This window comes from Schistocerca serialis, chromosome 2 (assembly GCF_023864345.2).
Source record: "Schistocerca serialis cubense isolate TAMUIC-IGC-003099 chromosome 2, iqSchSeri2.2, whole genome shotgun sequence".
NCBI classification, from domain to species: Eukaryota; Metazoa; Arthropoda; class Insecta; order Orthoptera; family Acrididae; genus Schistocerca; species Schistocerca serialis.
In genome coordinates, this window is record NC_064639.1 from 259,858,436 (window position 1) to 259,885,160 (window position 26,725).

At 43.0% G+C, this 26,725-nt stretch overlaps 1 protein-coding gene across 1 annotated transcript in view; it reads right to left on the bottom strand.

Annotated features, from left to right (window-relative positions):
* Positions 1 to 6,395, bottom strand: part of LOC126455886 (lactosylceramide 4-alpha-galactosyltransferase-like) — a 70,204-nt gene extending 63,809 nt beyond the window's left edge. The window contains exon 1 of the mRNA XM_050091646.1: positions 6,312 to 6,395. Coding sequence (XP_049947603.1) covers positions 6,312 to 6,395 — 84 coding nt within the window. The remainder of the gene's footprint in view (positions 1 to 6,311) is intronic.
* Positions 6,396 to 26,725: the final 20,330 nt, after the last annotated feature.

Genomic DNA, 26,725 nt, shown 5'->3' on the forward strand with positions numbered 1-26,725 from the left:
GGCACTAGTACAGTGTATATCCACCTTTCGCAGCAATGCAGACTGCTATTCTCCCATGGAGACGATCGTAGAGATGCTGGATGTAGTCCTGTGGAACGGCTTGCCATGCCATTTCCACCTGGCGCCTCAGTTGGACCAGCGTTCGTGCTGGACGTGCAGACTGCGTGAGACGACGCTTCATCCAGTCCCAAACATGCTCAATGGGGGACAGATCCGGAGATCTTGCTGGCCAGGGTAGTTGACTTACACCTTCTAGAGCACGTTGGGTGGCACGGGATACATGCAGACGTGCATTGTCCTGTTGGAACAGCAAGTTCCCTTGCCGGTCTAGGAATGGTAGAACGATGGGTTCGATGACGGTTTGGATGTACCGTGCACTATTCAGTGTCCCCTCGACGATCACCAGTGGTGTACGGCCAGTGTAGGAGATCGCTCCCCACACCATGATGCCGGGTGTTGGTCCTGTGTGCCTCGGTCGTATGCAGTCCTGATTGTGGCGCTCACCTGCACGGCGCCAAACACGCATACGACCATCATTGGCACCAAGGCAGAAGCGACTCTCATCGCTGAAGACGACACGTCTCCATTCGTCCCTCCATTCACGCCTGTCGCGACACCACTGGAGGCTGGCTGCACGATGTTGGGGCGTGAGCGGAAGACGGCCTAACGGTGTGCGGTACCGTAGCCCAGCTTCATGGAGACGGTTGCGAATGGTCCTCGCCGATACCCCAGGAGCAACAGTGTCCCTAATTTGCTGGGAAGTGGCGGTGCGGTCCCCTACGGCACTGCGTAGGATCCTACGGTCTTGGCGTGCATCCGTGCGTCGCTGCGGTCCGGTCCCAGGTCGACGGGCACGTGCACCTTCCGCCGACCACTGGCGACAACATCGATGTACTGTGGAAACCTCACGCCCCACGTGTTGAGCAATTCGGCGGTACGTCCACCCGGCCTCCCGCATGCCCACTATACGCCCTCGCTCAAAGTCCGTCAACTGCACATACGGTTCACGTCCACGCTGTCGCGGCATGCTACCAGTGTTAAAGACTGCGATGGAGCTCCGTATGCCACGGCAAACTGGCTGACACTGACGGCGGCGGTGCACAAATGCTGCGCAGCTAGCGCCATTCGACGGCCAACACCGCGGTTCCTGGTGTGTCCGCTGTGCCGTGCGTGTGATCATTGCTTGTACAGCCCTCTCGCAGTGTCCGGAACAAGTATGGTGGGTCTGACACACCGGTGTCAATGTGTTCTTTTTTCCATTTCCAGGAGTGTACAAGTGAGATTATAATAAGGTAAGAGCACCTATAGTCGACACATGAAGAGCATTTTTTTCTGCCTTGTAATACTATTAAATAAATGTAGGTTCCAAAATTATTTTCTGAAACTTCAGAGTCTCACCTTTCATCTAAAATATCATTTTTTTAAAACTGATAGTTTAAACTTTTGTAAAAATAGTAGGAACTGAACCTTTGAAGTGCACCTAAAATTGATACTCTAAAATGGACCTGCTCCTAAAGTTGACAATTTTGGGACCTATAGTTGACATAATTCCCATATCCCATTTTCTTTTATAAGTGACTAGAGCTCAAAACGCGGCGAATCCAATATTTAAAGTTTTGACACGAGCCCACTTACTGTTTAAAAGAATTTTAACGACATTTTACTTTAACTGATAGTTTATAGTAATTTAGCCCCGCTGCCCACCAGAGGGGCGTTCGATATATTTTTTAGATTTTATAAATGGTACTGTGAACAAATCAAGGTCAAATGTAGTTCTGACATAATTTTTCGCAAATAAAAAAGTAATTTTTGTTGGAATCGTTTGGCAGTCAATTGGGAAATGTGGGTAAAATACGATACAAACACAGGATGGCAGATCGCTCATTTGAAATCCCACCACGTTTTGCCAACAGTCACATGGTTTATGTTGGAGCCACACCAGCCCTATAGCTTCTGCACAGCAAGGCCAGTCTACTAGTATCACCCTCACTTGCAGCTGGTGAGACCAAAGCTACGCCGCCTTCACTAACATCTACGCTTTTCACCGACTCAACAAATACTTGTTACTACAACACCTTCCTTACTGCAATTTCTACTATTTGCTAATACCTCTTCAGAACTCTCCACACAATTTACTTTCACAAAATTCCTCTCCTCTTCAACTTCTTTTTGAACCACTGAATCTTTCCATTCGTCACCAATCACTCACTCATTCATTACACATTCATAACTTACATCATTCCCCGCAAATTTATTCCCATTACCTTTACTTAAATGTCTCACATATGTATGCTTCCGCCGTTCGCGCTCGCCTTTATTGAAACAGCGACGTATATATAGCCTTCCTCTTTCGCATACTCCATATTACAAGTTTTTTGCCTTTCTCCAAACCTATCAACATTTCTACCATTACCATTATCTCCGGTCCTTTTCATCGCCTGTTTAGATCGCCATCCTCAGACCTGAGATGTTGCAAACATGTTTCCCGACCGGTTGTTATGCAACTGCACTTCACCCGAATTACTCCCCTCAAATCTGCATTCTTTACTCGGATCCCGTCCACGGAAGTTATCACTCCTGCTCGTTCTCCGACCATTCTACTCATTCTAGCTACTATCTCCCGGAGAATTCCTTTCATTTCTCTCATGACTATAATTTTGGTGGTGATTATTTGGATTCCCATTTGGATTACTACCACCCGGTTTGCTCTGAGGTTTAAACTTCAAAGCCCTCTCTAATTTTTCTACAAATTCAAGAAATTCGTCCACGGAACCACATGGACTATGGGCAAGATCACACTGCAAATCTTCGGGTAATCGCCTTTTTAACCTGGTGATTTCCGCTAAAACCCCCAACGGATTTTTCACATGCATAAACCTGCCAAGTTCGCGCTTGCAAAAACCTCTCATCGTCCCATTACCGTACCTGTAACTCGGTCTGTTCAAGAATTCATTTTGGATCCTCGATCCAAAATTTATTCAAAAAACTCTTTTCTAATTCTTCATACGATTTGCACGAACTACATTTAACATTCGCCCAAGACTGTGGGCCTCCCTCCAAATGCCGTTTAACATATTTTATTTTTGCTTCGTCCAACGTGCTTTGAACAGAAGCGTCCTACATGCAGCCAAGATATTTAGTGGGTGATATCTTCCGTCATTTGTGTAACATTTCACAGATCCGGTATTTGCCCAAGGGATATTGATAAACGCCGTGGCCTGTTGGGAGGCTAACGAATTTATACCACTTTTTATCTGTTGCATTTGTCTTTTAAATTCATTTTCACTAGTGATACTGGGCTCTATGCTATCTTTAATTTTTCCCACTTCTTTCTCTCCTTCACACGATTGGCAATGTCACTAATTGCTAAATTTATATTGATATTATGAGCTTTTACACAGTCGCTTACCTTGCCCCCAAGTTCTGTCTGTATCTCATCCATTTTTTTCCCAAGATCTTTTTCCACTGATCCGATTTTAAATTTTACTATTACAACTTCGTCTGTCACTTGGACACATTTTAATTTATCATCAGTTGCTTTTTCAAGGTTACCCATAATTTTTTCAACTTCATCTTTCACAGCAGAACCTATTTCAGTTCGCATTGTACCCAAAGCTGTTCGAATTGTACTGATATTATTTGCCATTCCATGGATCATTTGCATTAGCTGATACATCATATTTCCCCCACATTCATTTCCCTTGCCTGAGTACCTACTAGTCACACTTTCGCGCTCTGATTTCGGACTAACCGGCTCACTTCCGTTTTCAGGTGACTGTTTTATATTCGCGAGATCTATAAGTGGAGCCTGAACTTCAGAGTCAAACACTATCTCTCTATTTTCCCAGGCACTTATCTGATCTGAGATGGTTCCCTCTGCCATGGTGATGCCATCAGTTTTAGTGTAAGTCAGCATTGAAGGCTGCCCTGGAGTACTCGAAGAATCTGCCGTCGTACTCTTGATGATCTGCGTCCGCCACTGGAGAAGTCGCCTGATGTAACCGTAGCTGTCGCCCGTTACTGCATGTTTCATCCGATACCGCTGTCCATTAAACGGGCTAACCGCTACTGTTCCCTGCACTCAACTTACTTAGACTCTGAGCCCCCACGCAAATTGCCTTCAACGCGATAGGTTAGGACCTCTATCGACGGCATGTGTTAATTGTGAAAATTACTGCGTAATTTCACTATTTCCAGAAACCTACTAGGGAAAAAAACCGATCTCACGCTGTGTTTTGTGGCAGGTTCACTCTACAGGTATCTCTACTAGTCTTGCAAAGGCTTTTACACTTCGCATAGTACGCTGAATAACAGAGAGCAAAGGAATTACCACTTTGCAGGACACAAATCCCGGACGAGCCTCCAATTGCGGCTTTCAAGAAAAATGTGAACTGGTGGTGTTGTGGCCCTCAACCACGTACCCTCTGACTCAAAGTAGCTCCAACAAACCTGGTGACAGGAAGTGGTCTTCTGATGTCCTGGCTCTACAGTTCTGTTACCACAGTATTTCAGAAATTATTGATCAGTTGATCACAGCCTTTTCAGTTGTCTCGTATTTTAATGGGAAAAAATGGTAGGCTTAGCATCATCTTATTTGGGAGATTCAATCTGATATCATTCTGACAGTGTCTCCCGTGGAGCACTCGAAGTAAGTTGTTCTATTAAAAGCAGTAAGAGTTCTTGAAGTACAAATAACCTTACAGGTCGGGCAGCCACAGCTAAAAAACTTATACATAACTTGAAGGACAATCAAAGAATTTAAAACAAGACATGGTAAAGCAGTCAATATTAAAACTGAGTGAAAGTTCAAATCGGCAATAGATCTTTATTGTGTTTTCATGTACGATGACCGGTTTCATTCCCTGGAGGTATATCTTCAAGAAACATAACACTAATAGTTCGTGTGCCACAAATTCCAAGGTATAAGTGCGGTTAAAAACATGTCATCTGTCGATAGAACTTTTGATTAAGCAACAGATGGGTATCCGATTCGAACCATGCATCATCACTAACGCATCTCCAAAATGCAGTCAGACGACGAGCCCGTACAGCGCATGGTAATCCACGTATGATAGGATATAATCATCGTCAAAATCAGCGAGAGAAACAAAGAATTAAAAGACACACAATCCTTGGGAGTCAAACAGAACTATAGGTTGTAGCGCCAGCCACACGTCCCGCGTGCTAAATAGCGCTGAAACGTGTAGTTCTATTTGACGCATTAAAATTAAAGGGAAATGAGTTTCTAATTATCATACTGATTTCAGTAACTGTTACTATCCAAGTTAAATGTCAATTAGCATTTAATTTCTGTCAGGCGGTACATATTAAATGATAAGAAGAAGGATTAAAATTGAGCGAAGAGTAATGTTAATTCTTTGTTTGTTAGAATTTACTGCAAAATGGAAAAATATCGTTTTAAAAACTTGCTGCGAGGAATTAAAATATGAACTATAAATCTAAATAGATCTACAAAAGAAAAAGACGTTAAAGTCGTTAATCTGCAAACCCAACTAACGAAGTTTATTGAAATAAAACTACTATAGAGTCCAGGAACCATATTATTAGAAATCAGGCTCTTCAAATAATTTGTTTTGGTTAGTAAAATTTTAACTTCCCAGTTATTAACCGCAGAACGACATTTTTGGGTTTAAAATGGCCAGTTTTCCAGTTCAACGGTTATTTACTCCTCAAAACGTAAGAGGCTCAAATCACTGATCTTAAATGGAATTCCATCAGTTTCCTTTGATTTATTTACAGTTAGTTCATCATACAGTTGCTTATAACGAACCAAGTACCCAAAACTCATTCCTTTTCTTTGCATTTCTGATTAACATAACATGTTTACCATGAAAACAGATTGGATCAGATTTCTTCACGTTATTTACCGCTTGTTCGCTAATGCTGTGTATAGCGTCTCCTCATTATGGGTACACCCTCTGCACACAGGTACAGCGCAATGTAAAATGTTGAAGGAAAAACTGCAGTATCAGATTGGTAAACAATGACACAAAAAGCAGATAGAATGCAGTATTATTCGCGTTAATATTTGACGAAGATTGACATAAAGTTCTCGTATGTCCTTGTTCGTCTGAAAAAGGCACTTAGGTGACAGGACCGACTAAAATTTTCCAACTCTAGAAGGCGAGGACAAGTGATAAGACAACCGGTCTATTTTGCTTAAGATTAAGGAAATTCGTTAGGATAACTGAAAATGAGGCATTACACCAAAGTTTTGCGGACACAACCAGTTCGCGGAAGGATTTACCAAGTCCGTAGAAGAAGGTACAATGTCGCTTCTCCCCTCTCACCTGCTTCAAAAGTTGTGTGAGCGTCATGCTGGCGGAAACACGGATCTCTGTGCTTACTTTCTTTCCGAGGAAGGGGCAGGACATTGTGGTATTTAATATGAATAAAGTAAATAATTCAAATAATAGTCCATGTTTTCTGGTCTGCAGACGAGGAGAAAGTATTGTTTGGGATTAAAATACACCTGAAATAGCAGTAAATGCATCCATGCATGTCTTTGTACTAGACATTTAATATAAAATACAAATCTAATTCCTTAGACTAAATGGATTGAATTTATTTAAATGCAAGATTCTTAGATAGCTTAAGTTTATACAATATTAATTACGTTTCACTTCGAACTGTGGTTTACAAATTATTCTTTGAGATATTCCTGTCATTTTAAATATTAAAACACGAATTTATCTTGTCGATTTAAATCAGAGCATTATTTGACACTGCAGCTACGAAAAACTGGTACCTCTATATTTATATAATAACTACTAGTCTACAAAATGCATGATTGTCTCAAAAAATTATCACAAATGGTTGAGGAATCTGGGCACACACCTATAGCTATACTTAATTATGTGCTGATCAAAATCTATATACGCTTCAAACCTTTATCCCTACTTTTTGTGTTTTCGTATTTCTCTACAGTAGCATTATTCTTCGCACATGTGAAATAATAATCACAAAACATAAAAGAAATTTCTTTACTTTTCATTAAGTAACTAAAGACATTATTGCACGACAGATATAAGTGCTCTGCAGCTTTTGATGCAATTATACTGCTTATGCTTGCTGATATTATAGCACTAAACATCATTCAAAAGACCGTCCTGTCACCAGGAATTTTAGTTACTCCTAACGTTTTGTCAATTGAAATTTTCTCTCTAATTAACATTTTTGTTTGCTGTTTCCCGTGACATCACTAAAAATCTTTCTTAAGCCGCGAGAGACATCGGATTTCAGTGAGCTAATGAACATGAAATACGTCTCTCTTTTTTCAACCATTGACGTATCCATTTTTTCGCTTTGCTTGTTTTTTACTGTCACAGTTAGTAAAATGGCTGCAAACGCTTAATCGTTCTTCGACGTCTTGCTTTACCTAAGTCGAGTGTCCAAATGAAAAAAAAACTGATATAGCTACTGATGGTGTCAATATATTATGTTTATTGTTAATAAACACTGATCATGTGGAGGTGGCTTATGTACTGGCGGTGTAGGGAAAGAGATGGACACGACGGCTTGAAGGCGGAGAGTTGAACACACCGCCAGTTCAAGGAAGGTCTTCCCTCCTATCGAGAGATAGATGCCCAAATAACCTGACACAGGTGGTGCCCGCATATCTCAGCGAACCTTGATGTCCGAATATCTCTGTGCCCGTACTTCTTCAGCATTCTGCAGGACAGGGCCTTATTAGTTATAATTGTTACACTAATACTTTGTTTCCAAACGTAACGCGGAGGTGTATCTCGTTGACGATCTAAATTCATATTCAGTCATGAACTACTAGGTCGTCGTTAGCAGAACATCCGTTTTTCAGATCTGATAGTAAATAAGCTGTAAATGTAATCTATCTTTGAATACGGTGAAATTTGTTAAATAACACACTCATCAGTTATGCCCTATGGAAAAATTCAGTTTCACAATTATTCCCTGGTTCCAGGTCACATTTTCATATTGTGCCTTTGCTGCTACACCAAAAACAAACGATACCATCGATATTATCGTAATATATGTGAAATTCATTGTGCCGCCATTCAAGATTGTATGCCAGCAGTAAGAGTTTATTTTGAAATGGGATAGTGTCAGTTTTTTTTATCGTCATTAGAGCCTTCACCATTCTACAAATACTTCCTACTGTCACTACATAAATTATAAATTAAAATGCCTACAAGCATTAAAAAAAATCTGGTGCTGAAATTACAGAACTACTTGATCTCTCAGAATTAGAACTAAAACATAATTATTTTAAATTTAATGGTTGAACGTAAGTGGAACTAATGGTCTAGCCATGGTCTGTAGCTTATCCAGCTTGTTAGCATAGCATGTTGTTTCATTAGAGACCTATAACCTTAAGTTCTTTTATCTATCCTCTGACTAAAAGTATTATGTATTACCGTAGATATATGGATGACACAGTAATGCTTTCACAAGGGACAGACATTGAAAATATATGCAAGTTGTTCAGTTCCCAATATGAGAACATTAAATTTATAGGATATGAATATAAATAGACAATTAATTCCTTCTGCCCCAATATTAGGAACAGAGTTAATAGATAGTGCGTTGATGCATACAGGAAACCTACCAGCACACAAGCTGTTACAAATAACACACGACGCCATCCCAATTCAAATAAACTTGCTTTTTTCAGATCCATGATATAGAGAGTTATCGAATTATAGTCATGTTTAATAGATTTTAAATGTGAAATAAACACTGTTATCAAATGCAAAAAGTAATGGGTACGCTTCACACAAAATACATTCCCTTTATCAAAAATTGTGTAAAAGAGTTGCACAATGTTTACAACAATGACCTGCCATGTAAAATAGCAATCATTTTCAAAAAATTCAGTATAAATTTTTGTTACATAAAAATCTATCATTTCGGACACTAAACAAACCAAAAGAATCGGGCAAGTTAGCACATTTTGGAATGTGTAAGATGAATTGCCACAACTACGACCATTTATGCACAGGTCGAAGTGGAAGGAGTGTTAGAATCAGGTTTAAAAAATACCTTGCAGCGTTTTACTTCCAAAAGTCAAACAAATCTGTAGTAACTGCCCACTTGCTTGAAACTCAGCACATTGCCGACATTATTCAAAACGACTCATAGCTCCTACATGTACAAAACGAAAGCCAAAAACTGGATATTGTAGAATCTTTAAAAATTTTAGCCATAAAACTGTGCTGCGAAAGCACATATTATCCAAAAAACAGATATCAGAGTTCTCAGTGTTGTCGAGTAATTAGGGGTTACTCTTACATTAGCTTATCTTCTTTTGCTCCTTCAAAAATTAACTGATTACAAAAAATTATGTACGACCACTTTCACTATGATTTATGCAGTTTTTCGTCTTTAACCGTAGACTATTTTCTTCTATGTATCAGGTCTATAGACTAGATTTACCTTAAAAGAAAACATTTGGTCACGTAGAACGTTTGTTGTCATTGTATTCATACATATGTTTGTTGACAATTTATGCGCAATGGAATTTAGATTACTTGGAGGGATTTTGCAATGGGTCATCAGTGAACGGTTTCTCACAGTATGCAAATGTTTTATAGCACTGTACATTACTTTTACGAGCGAGCATATTTTTTAGTATCGATACTAGAGTGTCCGATTCCTTCTTCAGACCATGGCGGAAAGACTGATTTGAATCTTAGAAATCCCAATGACGCAGCTTTTGCTTCAAAATACATATCTGACTTAAAACCTTGAAACATTGATATACAGTCGACGGATTTTAGCCATAAAATACACATCCTCCACTGTTTACTTGTGCCACGCTAATCCATTATGGATTCGTTGGACAGAAAAAAAATCTACTGAGGTATGGCAAATACGTGAAGATTTTTTTTCGTTTCGGCGCTGCCACCTGGCTAACATATCGTTGGTCATCTTATTTTTTCTTCCTTTATGTATTGCAAGACATTTTTACCCTCACTTTCCCTGGAAGCATCTGAAGCACAAAGACTCTGCCGTGGAACGAGTCACTGCAACCTTGGATACGTAATACACAGAATTCTGAATAGATACGTATCAATGAGAGAACAATAGATCTACGACAATATACAGTACGAGGCACCAAGCTACTGCACGGAACGCAAATCGCCGGAAAGTAGAAAAGCTTTCGAACTTCTAGCGGTGTGGCAGCAATGAAATTCCGGAACACGTCATCTTCTGGAGAAATGGCCAGACACTGCGTAAATCCTCTCATTTCTATGAGAGACGACCGCCCACTCTCCCAGACAAGGGACGGCGGAGTACCATGGCGGGGCTAGCAGAGCGCGCAAGTGGACATGTATGACCCAAGTCGCGTGACGTCATACGCTGGACGCGTTATCACTGTGCAGTCACTGTCACGGGATTCCGCACCGTACTGAGCTTGTAACCTCCGTCCCTATCGACTAGTCTTACTAATTCTTTTTTCTGCAGACTTGTCTATGCCGCTTATCCTATTGGCCCAGTCAACGAAGTCAGCAAAAGACGAATAGGAAAAATAAGTACTACAGTCGTAAATTTTGCTTTAGTGATAGCGGACAGTGCCACGAATAACATACTAAAAATCCTGACCAACATGAATGAGCACTTGGGTGGCGATGCATTTTAAGTTCACTTTTCTACGTTTCCCTTTAATAACATCAAAACAACGGCTTCTAGCGAAAACGTGTCCCAATGCAAAACTGAAGTACGTTATATCTGATACAAAAAGGTTTTTTTTTCATTTTTCTCTATGATCAACTGTTTGCACGCTCCAGGGAATTGAAAAATCGGAGATTATTACTAAAAATATAGTTTTAATGGCATAAAGTTAATGTTTACCAGAATGAACAACGCTCCTCTCATAGCACGAAATATGTTCTGGGCAGATTTATGGAGGTAAAAGAAGGGAACTAGCTCTTCGTTGTATTTTGTCCCTCAGAAAAACTTTTTTAACTATTATATATATGCTTTTAATTCAGATGATATTGCGCTGAAGAGCCAAAAAAACTGGTACAGGTGCCTAATATTGTGTAGGGCACCCGCGAGTACGCAGAACTGTCGCAACACGACGTGGCATGGACTTGACAAATGTCTGAAGTAATGCTGGAAGGAACTGTTGCCATGAATGATTCAGGGTTGTCCATAAATAAGGATGAGTACGAATGGACGGAGATCTCTTCTAAACGGCACGCTGCAAGGCAACCGGATACACTCAATAATGTCTGGGGAGTTTGGTGGCCAGCGGAAATATTTAAACTCATAAGAGTGTTCCTAGAACCTAGCAATTCTGGTTTGCGATGTCGCATTGTCGTACTGGAATTGCCCGAGTCCGTCGGAATGCACAATGGACGTGAATGGATGCAGGTGATAAGACAGGATGCTTGAGCACGTGTCACTTGTCAGAGTCGTTTCTAGGCGTATCAAGGGTCCCATATCACTCCAGCTGCACATGCCCCACATTATTACAGAGCCTCCACCATCTTGAACAGTTCCCTGCTGACATTCAGAGTCCATGGATTTATGAGGTTCTCTGCATACCCGTACACGTCCATCCACTCGATACAATTTGAAACGAGACTAGTCCGACCAGCCAACATGTTTCCAGTCATCAACAGCCCAGTGTCGGTGTTGACGTGTCCAGCCAGGCATGGCGTAAAGCTTTGTGTCGTGCAGTCATCAAAGCTACGAGGGTGGGTCTTCGGCTCCGAAAGCCCATATCGATGATTTTCGTTGAATGGCTCGCACGCTGACACTTGTTGATGGCCCAGAATTGAAATCTGCAGCAATTTGCTGAAGCTTGCACGCTGAACGATTCTCTTCAAGCGTCGTTGGTCCCGTTCTAGCGGGATCTTTTTCCGGGCGCAGTGATGTCGGAGATTTGATGTTTTACCGGATTTCTGATATTCCTGGTACACTCTTGAAATGGTCGTACGGGACAATCCCCACTTCATCATTACCCCGGATATGCTGCGTCCCATTGCACGCGTACCGACTATAACACGACGCTCAAACTTACTTAAATCTTGATAAACTGCCATCCTAGCAACAGCAACGTAAGAACTGCGCCAGACGCTTGCTGGAGCGCCATATTCTGCCTGTTTACATATCTCTGTATTCGAATAGTCAGGCCTATACCAGTTTCTTGGCGTTACGGCGTATATACTGTTTACTGTGGCTGGTGAACCATCCGCATTTTTGGCACAGAATCAGTGACTTCAGCCTATACATTACAAGACGCAGTTGTGCCAGTACTTTGCAGTTAAGAGAGCTCACTGAACTGGGGATTAGGATTACCTCCTAAAAAAAGCGCAAATATGTTAAGATGCTTTCATTTAAATGTCTTTGAAACTAGTTCCTTTTACGTCCATTACTCTGCCCAGGACATATTTGCTTTTTATGCTATGATACGAGCAGTTTTCATGTCGGTTCCGAAATTTTACTATACCGTAATTCTGACATTATTCCGCCATACTTGGCAACCGATGTATATTTTTGTTGACTCTGATCCGATATAGGTTTCTGATATTGTCTTTCGAAACACGTTGCTTCTGTCGGTGGAAAGGATAAAACTTTCACAAAACAATGTGACGGCCATTAATTACATGTACTTATCTAACTTCTTACAAAATTTGAAGCGATTCGCACGTGTTTGAAACATAGAATTGTCACGCATCAAACAACTCTCAAAAAACGTACTTTTTGCACATGAAATCCCACCTCCCCCCCAAAAAAATCGTGATTCTGCTCTAGAACCTTTTCATCCATGTTAGAGCGGTTCCGTTAGAGCTTCCGTTAGAGCGCTTCCGCACTGTAAAGATTGTTAAACATGGATACGGCATCGACGTGCAGTTGAGCGGTATCAAGGGATAAAGTGTGTTTTTGGGATATAATTGGGTGGAGGGTGGCATATTGTCAGAATGTTGTCAGACACGTCCCTCCTTTGCGCGTCTGAAAACTGGAGAGCGAGTACCCACTCTGTCCACCCTACTACGTCACAAGAAGCAACCACACACGATTCCACAAGGTTATGCACATTATACTGACCCTTCTGCAGCACGCCTTATAAATTATTGGCGACACAATATACAGCTACACTTCGAAGGTGTTAATTCTCCACGTAACGTGTTAACACCACACAGAACACAGATATTAGGTACTAAATGGCTCTGAGCACTATGGGACTTAACATCTGTGGTCATCAGTCCCCTAGAACTTAGAACTACTTAAACCTAACTAACCTAAGGACATCACACACATCCATGCCCGAGGCAGGATTCGAACCTGCGACCGTAGCAGTCGCGCGGTTCCGGACTGAGCGCCTAGAACCGCTAGACCACAGCGGCCGGCTATTAGGTACTAATAATACTGAAGCAAGAAATGAGACGGACAGAATCTACGTAGATATCTGCATACTGATCTACGAGGTTTCGTAAAAATACAGTTTTCAGTCGGCATGTGTGATAGTCTTGCAGTGTGTAGATACATCCTTCGCGCTTGTTTCCAAACTTAGTTCAACCTTTCCCATGAGTGGTACCGTCACAGCGTGTCTTCAAAATGGCAGCTACACTTCGCGTTCGTCAGAAGCAACGTGCTGTCATAGAATTCCTGTGCTGTGAAAACAAGACAGTGAGAAACCTCCACAAGAGGTTCAAAAACGTGTATGGAGATGCTGCCGTCGATTTCAGTACAGTTAGTCGGTGGGTAAGCAGGTTACGTGATGAAAGCGGGCACGGCAATATTGAGGATTGTTCTCGCAGCGGCAGGCCTCGTGCTGCACACACTCCAGACAATGTGCATAGAGTTAACGAATTGGTGACTGCTGATACATGCATCATAGTGAACTAATTGTCACGCTACATTGGGATAGGGGAAGCAAGTGTTTGCAGAATACTCAAAGTGTTGGCGTTAAAAAAGGTTTGAGCCAGGTGGGTTCCCAGGATGTTGACAGTGGCTCACAAAGAAACAAGAAAAACGGTATGCAACGAACTTTTGGAACAGTATGAGAATGGTGGAGATGAATTTCTTGAAAGAATTGTGACGGGTGATGAAACATGGCCCCATCGTTTTTCACCAGAGATGAAGAGGCAATCCATGGAGGGGCATCATGCAAATTCCCCCAAGAAAAAAAAAAAAATTAAAACCACACCTTCTGCTGGAAAAGTTATGGCTACGGTGTTTTTCGATTCCGAAGGACTCTTGCTTGTGGACATCATGCCAAGTGGAACCACCATAAATTCTGATGCATATGTGACGACACTGAAGAACCTTCAAGCTCGACAGAGTCGTGTTCGACCACATCTTCAAAATCAGGATGTTTTGCTGTTGCATGACAATGCACGGCCACATGTCAGTCAAAAAACCATGGAAGCGATCACAAAACTCGGATGGACAACACTGAAATACCCATCTTACAGTCCTGACTTGGCTCCAAGTGACTATCATCACTTTGGAAAACTGAAAGACTCTCTTCGTGGAACAAGGTTTGAAGATGATGACTCCCTTATGCACGCTGCAAACAGTGGCGCCAACAGGTTGGTCCAAAATTTTACCGTGCGGGTATACAGGCGCTGGTTCCAAGATGGCATAAGGCAGTTGGGAGGAGTGGAAATTATGTGGAGAAATGAAAATATTGTTCCTAAAGGATGTATCTACACACTGTAAAACTTTCAGACAAGTAGAATAAAAGATGGATTTAAAAAAAATAGTGTGCATTTGTTGTGGAGTGACCCAATCATATACTGCCTGGTGGAAAATTGACTCTTCGTCATCTTCTGTGGAGTTGTAGCACTCTTCCAGTCCAGTTCTCTTAAACGATTAGACGAAATAACTTAATTGTGCTCGTGTCTATATAGTGCAGTAACTGTCAGCCTTACTTGCAGTCAGTGCTTGGTTTGTGACGGTTCGCATCAGTACTTCGTATCAGTACGTAAGACGACAGAAAACCAGAAATTAGATTCCGTTTACAACTATCATCAAGACAGTCCTAGTGTCATCTATTGAATGTGATCTGATCATTATTGACGGCGGAGCCCCTTTGTTAACAAAACCTGTATCTTCACTACTTTTTTTGAAGTGTAAGGGCCCACCACTGACTCGTTTTGACTCTCCAAAGCACTTAGAATCCTAGCTACTTCATGGGCGGCACTCCGCTATGGAAACCAACTACAAGAAAAGAGAGAGAGAAGGGATGCACAACTAAATCCTCTGAAAACATTGGACAATAATATGAAGTTTAAGCCAAAGCTTTTAAGACTTTTGTATGGTTCAATACGCTGTAGTTCAAATTTACGTGTGTTTACCTTATTGTATTTTTTTTTGCAACATATCGTAAATTGAGGAATAATGCTTAACTTAATAAAACATGCATAAAAGATTTTTATTCACTTGAGAGTTTTATGTTTTACCCTTAAAAATCAAAATGCTCAGAAAAGAGTTAAAATAGCGTTTTAAGAAGTCTAAATTTTAAAACCACCATCCGGAAGGTCACAGCAGAGGAACCTGAATGTCGATACGGGAAAAGTAGAATTATTCATTCATTGCAATTTGAAGTTTGCAACGTGCTATTACCAAAAAGTTAAGGCTCACAAAAATTTGTTGAGAGCTGTAACTAGCAATAATAAATATAACTTTTATGTTTTTCTAGGTGTTTTATTGTGTTCACTCATAGTCCTCAGCTCTGCAAATCCTTTCGCCAAGCAATGTTTGGCGATTTTATCAATTTAAACTGGCAACCCTACTCTTAATAATGGACAATTGAGGCGTCTGCCCTATGAAATTGTAAGCATACAGTCATTTCACTGTTCGCTGCCAGTATCAATACCACTCTTCCTTTGACAGTGCGAATGAAATATTGGTGAAGGCAGCAGTTACGATTAAATAGTTGTTACTATTGGGACAAGATTGCCTCGGAATGCACTAACGGGCTATGCGTCGTGGACGAGAAAATCATATCCGACCAGTCGCAGTGAGGCTGAATGACATGATGTTGAAATATAGGATATTTGTGGTTCGCCATGAGCAGGTGTACCCATTGTTATTATAATTTAACTTTGCAGTACGTCTGTTGTGTGTGGACACCAACACTCACGATAGACGGTTTCGGGAAATGTGAGTACACACCGACTTGACGTTTTTTTATGGGAAAGTTCAAGTCAGTTGAACGTGTCTGTCAAACGACAATATTTCACGAGTGACTTAACATTCGCTTCGTTACATCTACGCCTACATACATACTCCGCAAGCCACCATACGGTGCACGGCGCAGGGTACCCCGTACCTAGGTTTACATCTGTAATTTATAGTAACGTATTGTAGTTTATTGCAGGCAGTCCGATCTTGTGTACGACTGATCTTAAGTAAATCGTCAAAAGACCACAAAATTTGACCGTAATTTTGCTTAGAATCGATCGGCTTAGTAACTGAAACACAAAATGACTACTCGTTTTTGAACGCAACCTAACCTCAGATGTCAATGTATTCTATGTTAAAAGTTTCTTGTCGAAAATTCTTTTCAATTATTAAGTATCGCTTACGAGTCTGCAAGACGATGTGAAGTGAGTTCAAATGGTTCAAATGGCTCTGAGTACTATGCGACTTAACTTCTGAGGTCATCAGTCGCCTAGAACTTAGAACTAATTAAACCTAACCAACCTAAGGACATCACACACATCCATGGCCGAGGCAGGATTCGAACCTGCGACCGTAGCGGTCACGCGGTTCCAGACTGAAGCGCCTTTAACCGCACGGCCACACCGGCCGGCTGAAGTAAGTAAACTTCTCTTTGTGGATTATTTATTTCACGAACAGTTAGCCGAAGACATCCAAAATAGTGCTTGTTACAAATCGGCTCTGTCCTCGACATTTCGTGTCCTTACCATCCGACTGCTGCCAACCTGAGCGGTCTGATAGTTGTGCACTATTGTAACGTGGCAAACGCTCGTGCTGCGCGTTTCAACTTGTTTTGTGTGAGGCGGATTGAATGCAGCTGAGCTCGATTACTCGGCTTTATATTTCATGTAACAGTGAAACGTGGATAAGCACAACTGTAGCAGGTATACAGGTCATGCTGGGTGAATTCGACATGCGGCTGCCAGAGACTGTTTGTCTCGAGTCTCACTGGCTGACCCCACATTTTTCGGTGCCTCACCCACACAGGCTCTCTCAAACTACTGGATAAATCTGATAATGTTTCCAAGTGACTTGTACATTTCGTCATTCGCAGTAAATTAGCACCTAAAATGGCGTTTGTCCTGAAATCCTTTATCCAAATAAAGGAACTTGGAAATTACAATTGCGGTGGATTTTATTCATTATGAACAATCGGAGTAACAGTTGTGAGTGCCCGACTGAGAATATGTGAGACATGGAACAGTCAGTCGAATACGACTGCGTGAAATGTACTAAGGTCGAAGGAGATTATGTCGAAAAACATAAAATTCTCGTCTTTTGATTTGCAGCTCCTTGTATTGCCCGCGTTTGCAGTTAAAATTGTTGGATGTGAGGTCCACCAGTTATACAAAACACCATTTTTCTCAGTACCTAAACATGTTTCGGCACCACTGTGCCATAATCAGGGAGTTTTCGTTTTTATTTATTCTGCGATGTAAACATTTTTGTTAAATGATTATAAAATTATGTGAATTTTTAGTTCAAACAACAGATCGTTTCGTTTTGTAAATACCTTTACATTTGGTGTGCATGAATTCTCTGGATCACTTTTGTGTCAATTACTAGAGCTAGCTTGTCATCTGCAACTAAAAATGCACATAATTTTATAATCATTTAACAAAATAGTTCACATTGCAAAATAAATAAAAACGAAAACCCCCTGATGATGGTACAGTGGTGCCGAAACATGTTTAGGTACTGAGAAAAACGGTGTTTTGCATAATTGGTGGACCTCACATCCTACAATAAAATTCTCGTGTGGATTTTTAAAACAAAATATGATGCATTTCGTTTATTCTTTACTCGAAAATGCTACGTGTCATCTTCAAGTGAGTGGCAACAACAAAGTAGCTGTTGAAAAATGTGGGAACATAAGTTTTTATAGATCTCGTATTGTTTTTCGAAACTATGTGATACCAGGGGAGAGTGAAGTGAAAAAAAGTGTATTAAACAGTGTACATAATTACAAACTACAAGTAGACACACTTAAGATATCCAATAAGACGGGGAACATAAATTCTGTCAACCCATAAAAGCAACTCAATGTCTAGAATTCCTATTTACAATTAAAAACACATAAAAACAACTAAATTTGTAGAATTCCGTATTTCCAATTATTCTTGTTAAGAAATCAAAATATACCTACTGAGGATAATACATTGGTGGTGAAAACAGTTTCGGTGAGTAGACACACTTAAGATATCCAATAAGACGGGGAACATAAATTCTGTCAACCCATAAAAGCAACTCAATGTCTAGAATTCCTATTTACAATTAAAAACACATAAAAACAACTAAATTTGTAGAATTCCGTATTTCCAATTATTCTTGTTAAGAAATCAAAATATACCTACTGAGGATAATACATTGGTGGTGAAAACAGTTTCGGTGAGGAACAGGAAAAAGAATAAGTTGTTTTATAGAAGGCAGTTTTTTAAAAACGCGAAAATATTTAGCAAACGAGGAGTGAAACGCCTACGGTGAAGCATTTCTTTCGCCCGTGCCTCAGATCAATGCGAAGTCACAGTAACGGCCGCGGTGTGGATCCACAATTTCCTGGCGATGAGCGGCGTCCGAGGCAAGACAAATTGCTCGTCGTGTTGTTCCGAGGGTGCAATTGGAATCGTTGGTTGTCGGGCTTGAAATAATTTTCTGCACTGCTCTGTATCAAAAACTAGTTTAAATAGGCGTCATCAGCCTTACTTTGAGTTACGAGAGTAAGTTAGTCTTATCACTCCCCAAAGTCGGTAATTAATACTCTTTAGCCATCCAACGACTATCAGAAGGATTCCGAGACCCAAACAATTGATTGGAACAGCTGATCGACTACCAATTTCACGAGCCAATCAGAAACAGAGGCGGGACGTAGGAATTTTCGTTGACCATTTCCCGCCCCTCCAACCGCCCCCGTCTGCCACAAAGTTCCTTAAAAATCATGTATGATTCTCATATGTTTTCAGCTAATAATTCACCTTTATTGCACTGGGGTAAAGATGAAAGAGCGCACTGTGGGAGTAGTGAATAAGATCCTGGTCTCTGCGTTCCGTTTTATTTGCAGTTGACTAGTTTCCCAGTCAGTTGTGCAATGCTGACACTTTCTTATTGAAGCACAATAGCGAACAGTTGAGTTTTTCAGAGAAAGAGATCTGTTATTTGTGAATCTGGGAGAAATTATGTGGAACGATTTATTATGGAGATAAAATCTCACTTATAATACTTTCTTGTTCTTTATATTGATGGAGAAGGAGGAATTGGAAAGGTATGTTTGTAGTTTCTTTGTGATGAGAGAATTTTGTAATTGTTAGTCTTCCTATGTTGTGCAGTCTTTTTCCCAGTAAACTTTTTGTCAAGTGATTTGTACCTTACGCAACACGAAGTCACAGATCGTTTCTAACAAGCAATAAGAGTGCCAACAGTGAGCAGTCGTAGTTTATTTTCCTGTAGCTGCCGCATCTGCTGAAATGTATTTGCTTTCGAGAACATCAGTAAGCCAGGCATAAAAACAGCATGCTGAGCAAGAGGAAAGTCACTTTTATTTCAGGGTAGTGCGCATCTTGTGTTCTTGAGCAAACGGTGTGTAGTCAGGAATGTCAGCTATCGTGCTAGCAAGCAGATTAATTTTCGGTAAACAGTGTTGGTAATTTCAAATAGTTATTTTCTTCCGAGTAAAGTAGTAATTTATTTTTGAGAATATTCCAAGTCAAACATTGATCTACATCTACATGATTGCTCCGCAAATCACATTTAAGTGCTAGACAGAGGGTTCATCGAACCAACTTCACAATAATTCCCTATTGTTCCAACTCTTACACTGCGCGAATAAAAACGAACACATCTGTATTTCGGTGCGAGCTCTCATTCCCCTTATTTTATTATGGTGATCGTTTCCCTGTATGTAGGTCCGCGTCAACAAAATATTTTCGCATTCAGAGGAGATTCAAAAATGGCTCTAAGCACTATGGGACTTATCATCTGAGATCATCAGTCCCCTAGACTTAGAACTACTTAAACCTAACTAACCTAAGGACATCACACACATCCATGCCCGAGGCAGGATTCGAACCTGCGACTGTAGCACGAGCGTGGTTCCGGACTGGTGCGCCTAGAACTGCTCGGTCACAGTGGCCGGCCGGGAGAAGATTCTGCCGCAACGAAAAACTCCTTTGTTTTCATGATGTCCACTCGAAATCCTGTAACATTTCAGTGAGACTCTCTCCCCTTTTTGATTTGACTGATTTATCGTGCAACCCAAGTTTAACGGATTCCTTTTAGCACTCATATGGATGATTTTTGTTTCCCTTTACTGTACTTGCAATTCCCCATCAGGGGAGGGGTAGCAGCAGCATAGGCGCTGCTCATCAGCTGAGACACATCACAAGTAGAAAGGAAGATATTTAAAACAATGTAAAGAAGAAAAATACGGCGGAACATAGAAAAAAAGGCGGAACATAACAGAAGAAAGCATACAAAAAGCTTCGACTGTGAAATTGAGGTAAAAATCTAAAAAAGCATTTTACACAAGAAAAAAACACTGTATGGATTAAAAGGCACCAGGAAAAGTACGGCTGGAGCATAAAAAGTCGCAGAACGATTAAAACAGCTACGTGACATATGGCTTAGCACGGAACAAACATGGACTACACTCCTGGAAATGGAAAAAAGAACACATTGACACCGGTGTGTCAGACCCACCATACTTGCTCCGGACACTGCGAGAGGGCTGTACAAGCAATGATCACACGCACGGCACAGCGGACACACCAGGAACCGCGGTGTTGGCCGTCGAATGGCGTTAGCTGCGCAGCATTTGTGCACCGCCGCCGTCAGTGTCAGTCAGTTTGCCGTGGCATACGGAGCTCCATCGCAGTCTTTAACACTGGTAGCATGCCGCGACAGCGTGGACGTGAACCGTATGTGCAGTTGACGGACTTTGAGCGAGGGCGTATAGTGGGCATGCGGGAGGCCGGGTGGACGTACCGCCGAATTGCTCAACACGTGGGGCGTGAGCTCTCCACAGTACATCGATGTTGTCGCCAGTGGTCGGCGGAAGGTGCACGTGCCCGTCGACCTGGGACCGGACCGCAGCGACGCACGGATGCACGCCAAGACCGTAGGATCCTACGCAGTGCCGTAGGGGACCGCACCGCCACTTCCCAGCAAATTAGGGACACTGTTGCTCCTGGGGTATCGGCGAGGACCATTCGCAACCGTCTCCATGAAGCTGGGCTACGGTCCCGCACACCGTTAGGCCGTCTTCCGCTCACGCCCCAACATCGTGCAGCCCGCCTCCAGTGGTGTCGCGACAGGCGTGAATGGAGGGACGAATGGAGACGTGTCGTCTTCAGCGATGAGAGTCGCTTCTGCCTTGGTGCCAATGATGGTCGTATGCGTGTTTGGCGCCGTGCAGGTGAGCGCCACAATCAGGACTGCATACGACCGAGGCACACAGGGCCAACACTCGGCATCATGGTGTGGGGAGCGATCTCCTACACTGGCCGTACAGCACTGGTGATCGTCGAGGGGACACTGAATAGTGCACGGTACATCCAAACCGTCATCAAACCCATCGTTCTACCATTCCTAGACCGGCAAGGGAACTTGCTGTTCCAACAGGACAATGCACGTCCGCATGTATCCCGTGCCACCCAACGTGCTCTAGAAGGTGTACGTCAACTGCCATGGCCAGCAAGATCTCCGGATCTGTCCCCCATTGAGCATGTTTTGGACTGGATGAAGCGTCGTCTCACGCGGTCTGCACGTCCAGCACGAACGCTGGTCCAACTGAGGCGCCAGGTGGAAATGGCATGGCAAGCCGTTCCACAGGACTACATCCAGCATCTCTACTATCGTCTCCATGGGAGAATAGCAGCCTGCATTGCTGCGAAAGGTGGATATACACTGTACTAGTGCCGACATTGTGCATGCTCTGTTGCCTGTGTCTATGTGCCTGTGGTTCTGTCAGTGTGATCATGTGATGTATCTGACCCCAGGAATGTGTCAATAAAGTTTCCCCTTTCTGGGACAATGAATTCACGGTGTTCTTATTTTAATTTCCAGGAGTGTATATACAGGTCGAGCAGACAATTAAAACCACATGACTTGATAACTCTGGATAACGGCACTGAACACACCACTAACGCAGCACACTTGAGAATGAATAAAAACCTGGGAGGATCTGCCAAGAGTGGGGGACAAGGAAGAAGGGAAAAGGAGGCGAGAAGGGGGGGGGGGAAAGAAAGGGGGATTAGGTAGGAGGCACGCGAAAGGGGGGCTGGGGAAGGAAGGGACAGGAGAGAAAAACAGTCGAGGAGAGGGTGGAGGGACTCACGGGCAGGAGGAGGAAAATCTGCTTTGGGAGAAGTAGGGGAGAGGCAAAGGGAGTCCCTGGGGAGGGAACAAGGCCAGGCTACAGTTGGTAGGAAGGGTAGACGTCATGGTGAAGTTCAACATCTGGGAAGGGGTGCTGGAAATTGCGCTGATGAAGGAGATGGAGGGTGTGGAGGTGGAGAGAGGGAGGGATACAGCGACAGAGGCACAACACTGGGTTGGGGGGGTTGGGAGGGATCAAGCTTGTGACAGTGTAAAGGATGTAGAGGTGTTGGAGGAAAAGGAGGAGGTGAGGGAAGGGGATGAGGTAATACAGGAGTTGTGTGGGGGAAGCAAAGTGGATATGGATGGCAAGGCAGAGCGTATGGCATTCTAGGATTTGGAAGGCCTTATAAAAGCGTGGGGAGGGGGTGGAGATCCACAGGCAATGTTGGTATAACAGAGGATAGGATGGATGAAGGATTTGTAGGTGTTGAGGATGGTGGAAAGATGTAATCCCCTTGTCCAGCCAGACAGGTGTTTCAGGAGGCAGAGGCAGAAATGGGCTTTCTGCTGGATGGTCAGGAGATGAGGGGCCCAGGTGAGGTGATGGTCGAGGGTGGGGCCAGGGTATCCCAGGGTGGGTGTGAGCTGGGTGGGATGGCCGTAAATGGTTAGCTATAAATCATGGAGACAAAGAGTGGGTGGGGTGGCCTGATTGCCTGGGTTTTGGAGGGGTTGACATGAATGAACCGCTGCTTACACCAAATGGTGAACTGGTCAAGGTGGGTTTGGAGGGTGCCTTGGGACCATTGAATGGTAGGATAGAGAGCCAGGAAGGCGGTGTCATCAGCATGTTGGAGGAAGTGGGCAGGTGGGGGTGGCTTGGCATATCGGCTGTGTACAAGAGATAGAGGTGAGAGCATGGAGCCCTGGGGACGCCAGCAGTGGGATAAAAGATATGGGAGTTGGTGCAGTGGAGGGTTACATAGTAAGGTCGGCGTGAGCGGAAGGAAGCGACCAGACAGACAAAATTGATAGGCAGGGAGTATGTTTGGAGTTTAAAGAGGAGACTGGGACGCCAGACGCCATACGCTGTCGTAGGGATTTTGGGGGTCGAGGGAAACAAAAATGGCGGAGCGACAGGATTTAAGTTGGGAGAGAAGGTGGACGAGATTAAGGAGTTAGTCTTTGGTGGAGAAGGAGGGTCGGAAGGCACACTGGGTATGGGGGAGGAGGTGGTGTTTATGGAGGTGGTAATAGGTGGATGACGTTACACTTTTCGTTATTTAGAGTCAACTGCCAATTTTCGCACCATACAGATAATTTTCTAAATCGTTTTACGATTTATTTTAATCTTCTGATGACTTTACTATTCGATAAATGACAGCATCATCTGCAAACAACCTAAGACGATTACTCAGATTATCTCCTAAACCGTTTATATACACTGCCATTTTTGAAAAGTGCAACACCGAGAAGGAATTACCCGAACAGCACCACACTTGGTGGAAGTGGTGACGGGTGTGCAAGCAATACGTGATACGTTTTGGAGCGAGATGGAGTACACGTAGGCCGAGCAGAGACCTCTCGTGTCGGTCCGACAGGGTCGGTGCTGGGCCTAGTGTAGTCAGTGCAGAGCTGTAACCCAAGGTGGAAACAGTATAGCGAGTGCCAGTATGCCTCGCCTACATCGAAGGGAGCCATAACGGAGTGTGAGCGAGTTCGAACGGGGCAGAATGATCTATCCCTGGTAAATGGGGTTGTCATACCGTGACATTTCAGCTCGCACAGGGCATGCTGCTACGACAGTGATGCGTGTGTGGAAGCAGTGGATAGAGGAAGGTCGTACACAGCGATGAGCGGGAACTGGACCACGGAACATGACCACAGCGCGGGATGACCGTCATCTTGCTCTCATGGACACTACGAGCCGTACAGCTTCATCCACAGTATTGGCTCGTCGCTGAACCACTGCGTCAGGTGTGAGCTTGCCTGCATCGACGGTTCGTCGCCGTCTGCTGTAGGTTGGACTGGTTGTATGCATGGCATTACGTCGGCTTCCATTGTCCAGAAACCACAAGCTCCTCCGACTGCAATTGGCACGTGAACACCGTCACTGGGGTGCTGAGTAGCAACGTGTAATCTTTTCGTATGAGTCCTGTTTCAACGTGGCTTAGAGTGATTGCCGCATACGTGTCCAGCGGTACCGTGATGAGTGCAACCTAGAGGCTGCATTGTGGAGCGGCATAGCGGACAAACCCCAGATGTGATGGTTTGGGGCGCCACTGTTTACAAAAACCGATCTCGCCTCGTACGTATTGCGGGAACTTTGACCAGCACCTTGTACCTAACGGAGGTTGTGGAGCCTGATGTACTCCTCCTGCTTCAGGCATCTCCACAGGCCACATTTCAACAAGACAATGCTCGGCCACATATTGCGAGGGACGTACAGGCCTTCTTCGAAGAGGGACGGGTACCATTGCTTCCCTGACATGCACGTTCGCCAGACATGTCGCCCATTGAACATGTCTGGGATATGGTTGGTCGGCACATGGAGCGTCACGATCCTCCAGTATCTGGTGTCACGGATTTGTGGGCTTGGATACAAACTGCGTGGAGGGAAATCTCTCAGGAACGTATTCAGAACCTTATTGATTCAATGCCACGGCGTGTAGCAGATCTAATTGGAGCGCATGTGTGGCCACACGACAAGCTGAATAGCAGGTCTCAAAGGATGTGTACAGATTTGAAAAGGTAATCATTTGGTACTTGTCATGTACCTAACCTGTGGTATTAAATTAATTGAATTCACGCATTTCTTCTTGGTGTTGCGATTTCCACAAACGCTAGTGTAGAAGAGCGACAGCAAAGGGCCTATAACACTACCTTGGGGAACGCCAGAAATCACTTCTGTTTTACTCGATGACTTTCTGTCAATTACTAAGAACTATGACCTCTCTGACAAGAATCCAGTTGCATAACTAAGACGATATTCCATAAGCACGCAATTTCAGCAGAAAGCCGCTGGTGAGGTACAGTGTCAAAAACCTTCCGTAAATCTAGTAATACGGAATCAATTTGAAGTCCTTTGTTAACAGCACTCAACACTTCATGTGTGTAAAGAGCTAGTTGTGTTTCACAAGAAAGATATTTTATAAATCCGTGTTGACTTTGTGTCAATAGACCGTTCTCTTCTAGGTACTCATAATGTTCGAACACAATATATGTTTCAAAACCCTGATGCACATCGACGTTAACGATGTGGGCCTGTAATTTAGTGGATTACTCCTACTACCTTTCTTGAAAATTGGTGTGACCTGTGCAGCTTTCCAATCTTGGGTACGGATCTTTCGTTGAGCGAACGTTTGGATACAGTTATCAAGTACGGATCTATTGTGTCAGCATACGCTGCAATGCCTAAATGGTATACAGTCTGGACCGGAAGACTTGCTTATGTTAAGTGATTTATGTTGCTTCACTATTCCAAGGGTATCTACCTCTACGTTCGGAAGGCTGTGTTTAGTAACTCTGCTTTGGCAGCACTGTCGTTGATAGTATTTCCATCGCTATAGCGCAGAGAAGGGATTGATTGTATCTTTCCGCTAGCGTACTTCATATACGACCAGAATCGATTTGGATTTTCTGCCAGGTTTCGAGAAAGGTTTCGTTGGGGAAACTATTATGAGCATCTCGCATTAAAGTCCGTGCTAAATTTCGAGCTTCTGTAAAAGATCGCCAGTCTTTGAGATTTTGCGTCCGTTTAAATTTGGCCGGCCGGTATGGCCGAGCGGTTCTAGGCACTTCAGTCTGGAACCGCGCTACCTCTACGATCGCAGGTTCGAATCCTGCCTCGGGCATGGATGTGTGTGATGTCCTTAGGTTAGTAGGTTTAAGTAGTTCTAAGTTCTAGGGGACTGATGACCTCAGATGTTAAGTCCCATAGTGCTCAGAGCCATTTGAACTATTTTGAACCGTTTCAATTTGGCACGTTTGTTTCTTTGCTTCTGCAACAGTGTTTAATGCATTTCATATCATGCAACATTCATAATGTAATTAGGTACTGAGTTTTAGTTATATAATGTTCATTGAGCACACAATTAGTTTCCCTTGGAATTTAGATGGATTGACCTTTTTTTTTTTTTTTTTTTATTTAAGTTTAAAATTTTGTTTCTCGATACTGTTCACATGCGCAACACGGAGTCAGCCAACAGTCAGTTTTGCTCAGCAATTAAACATG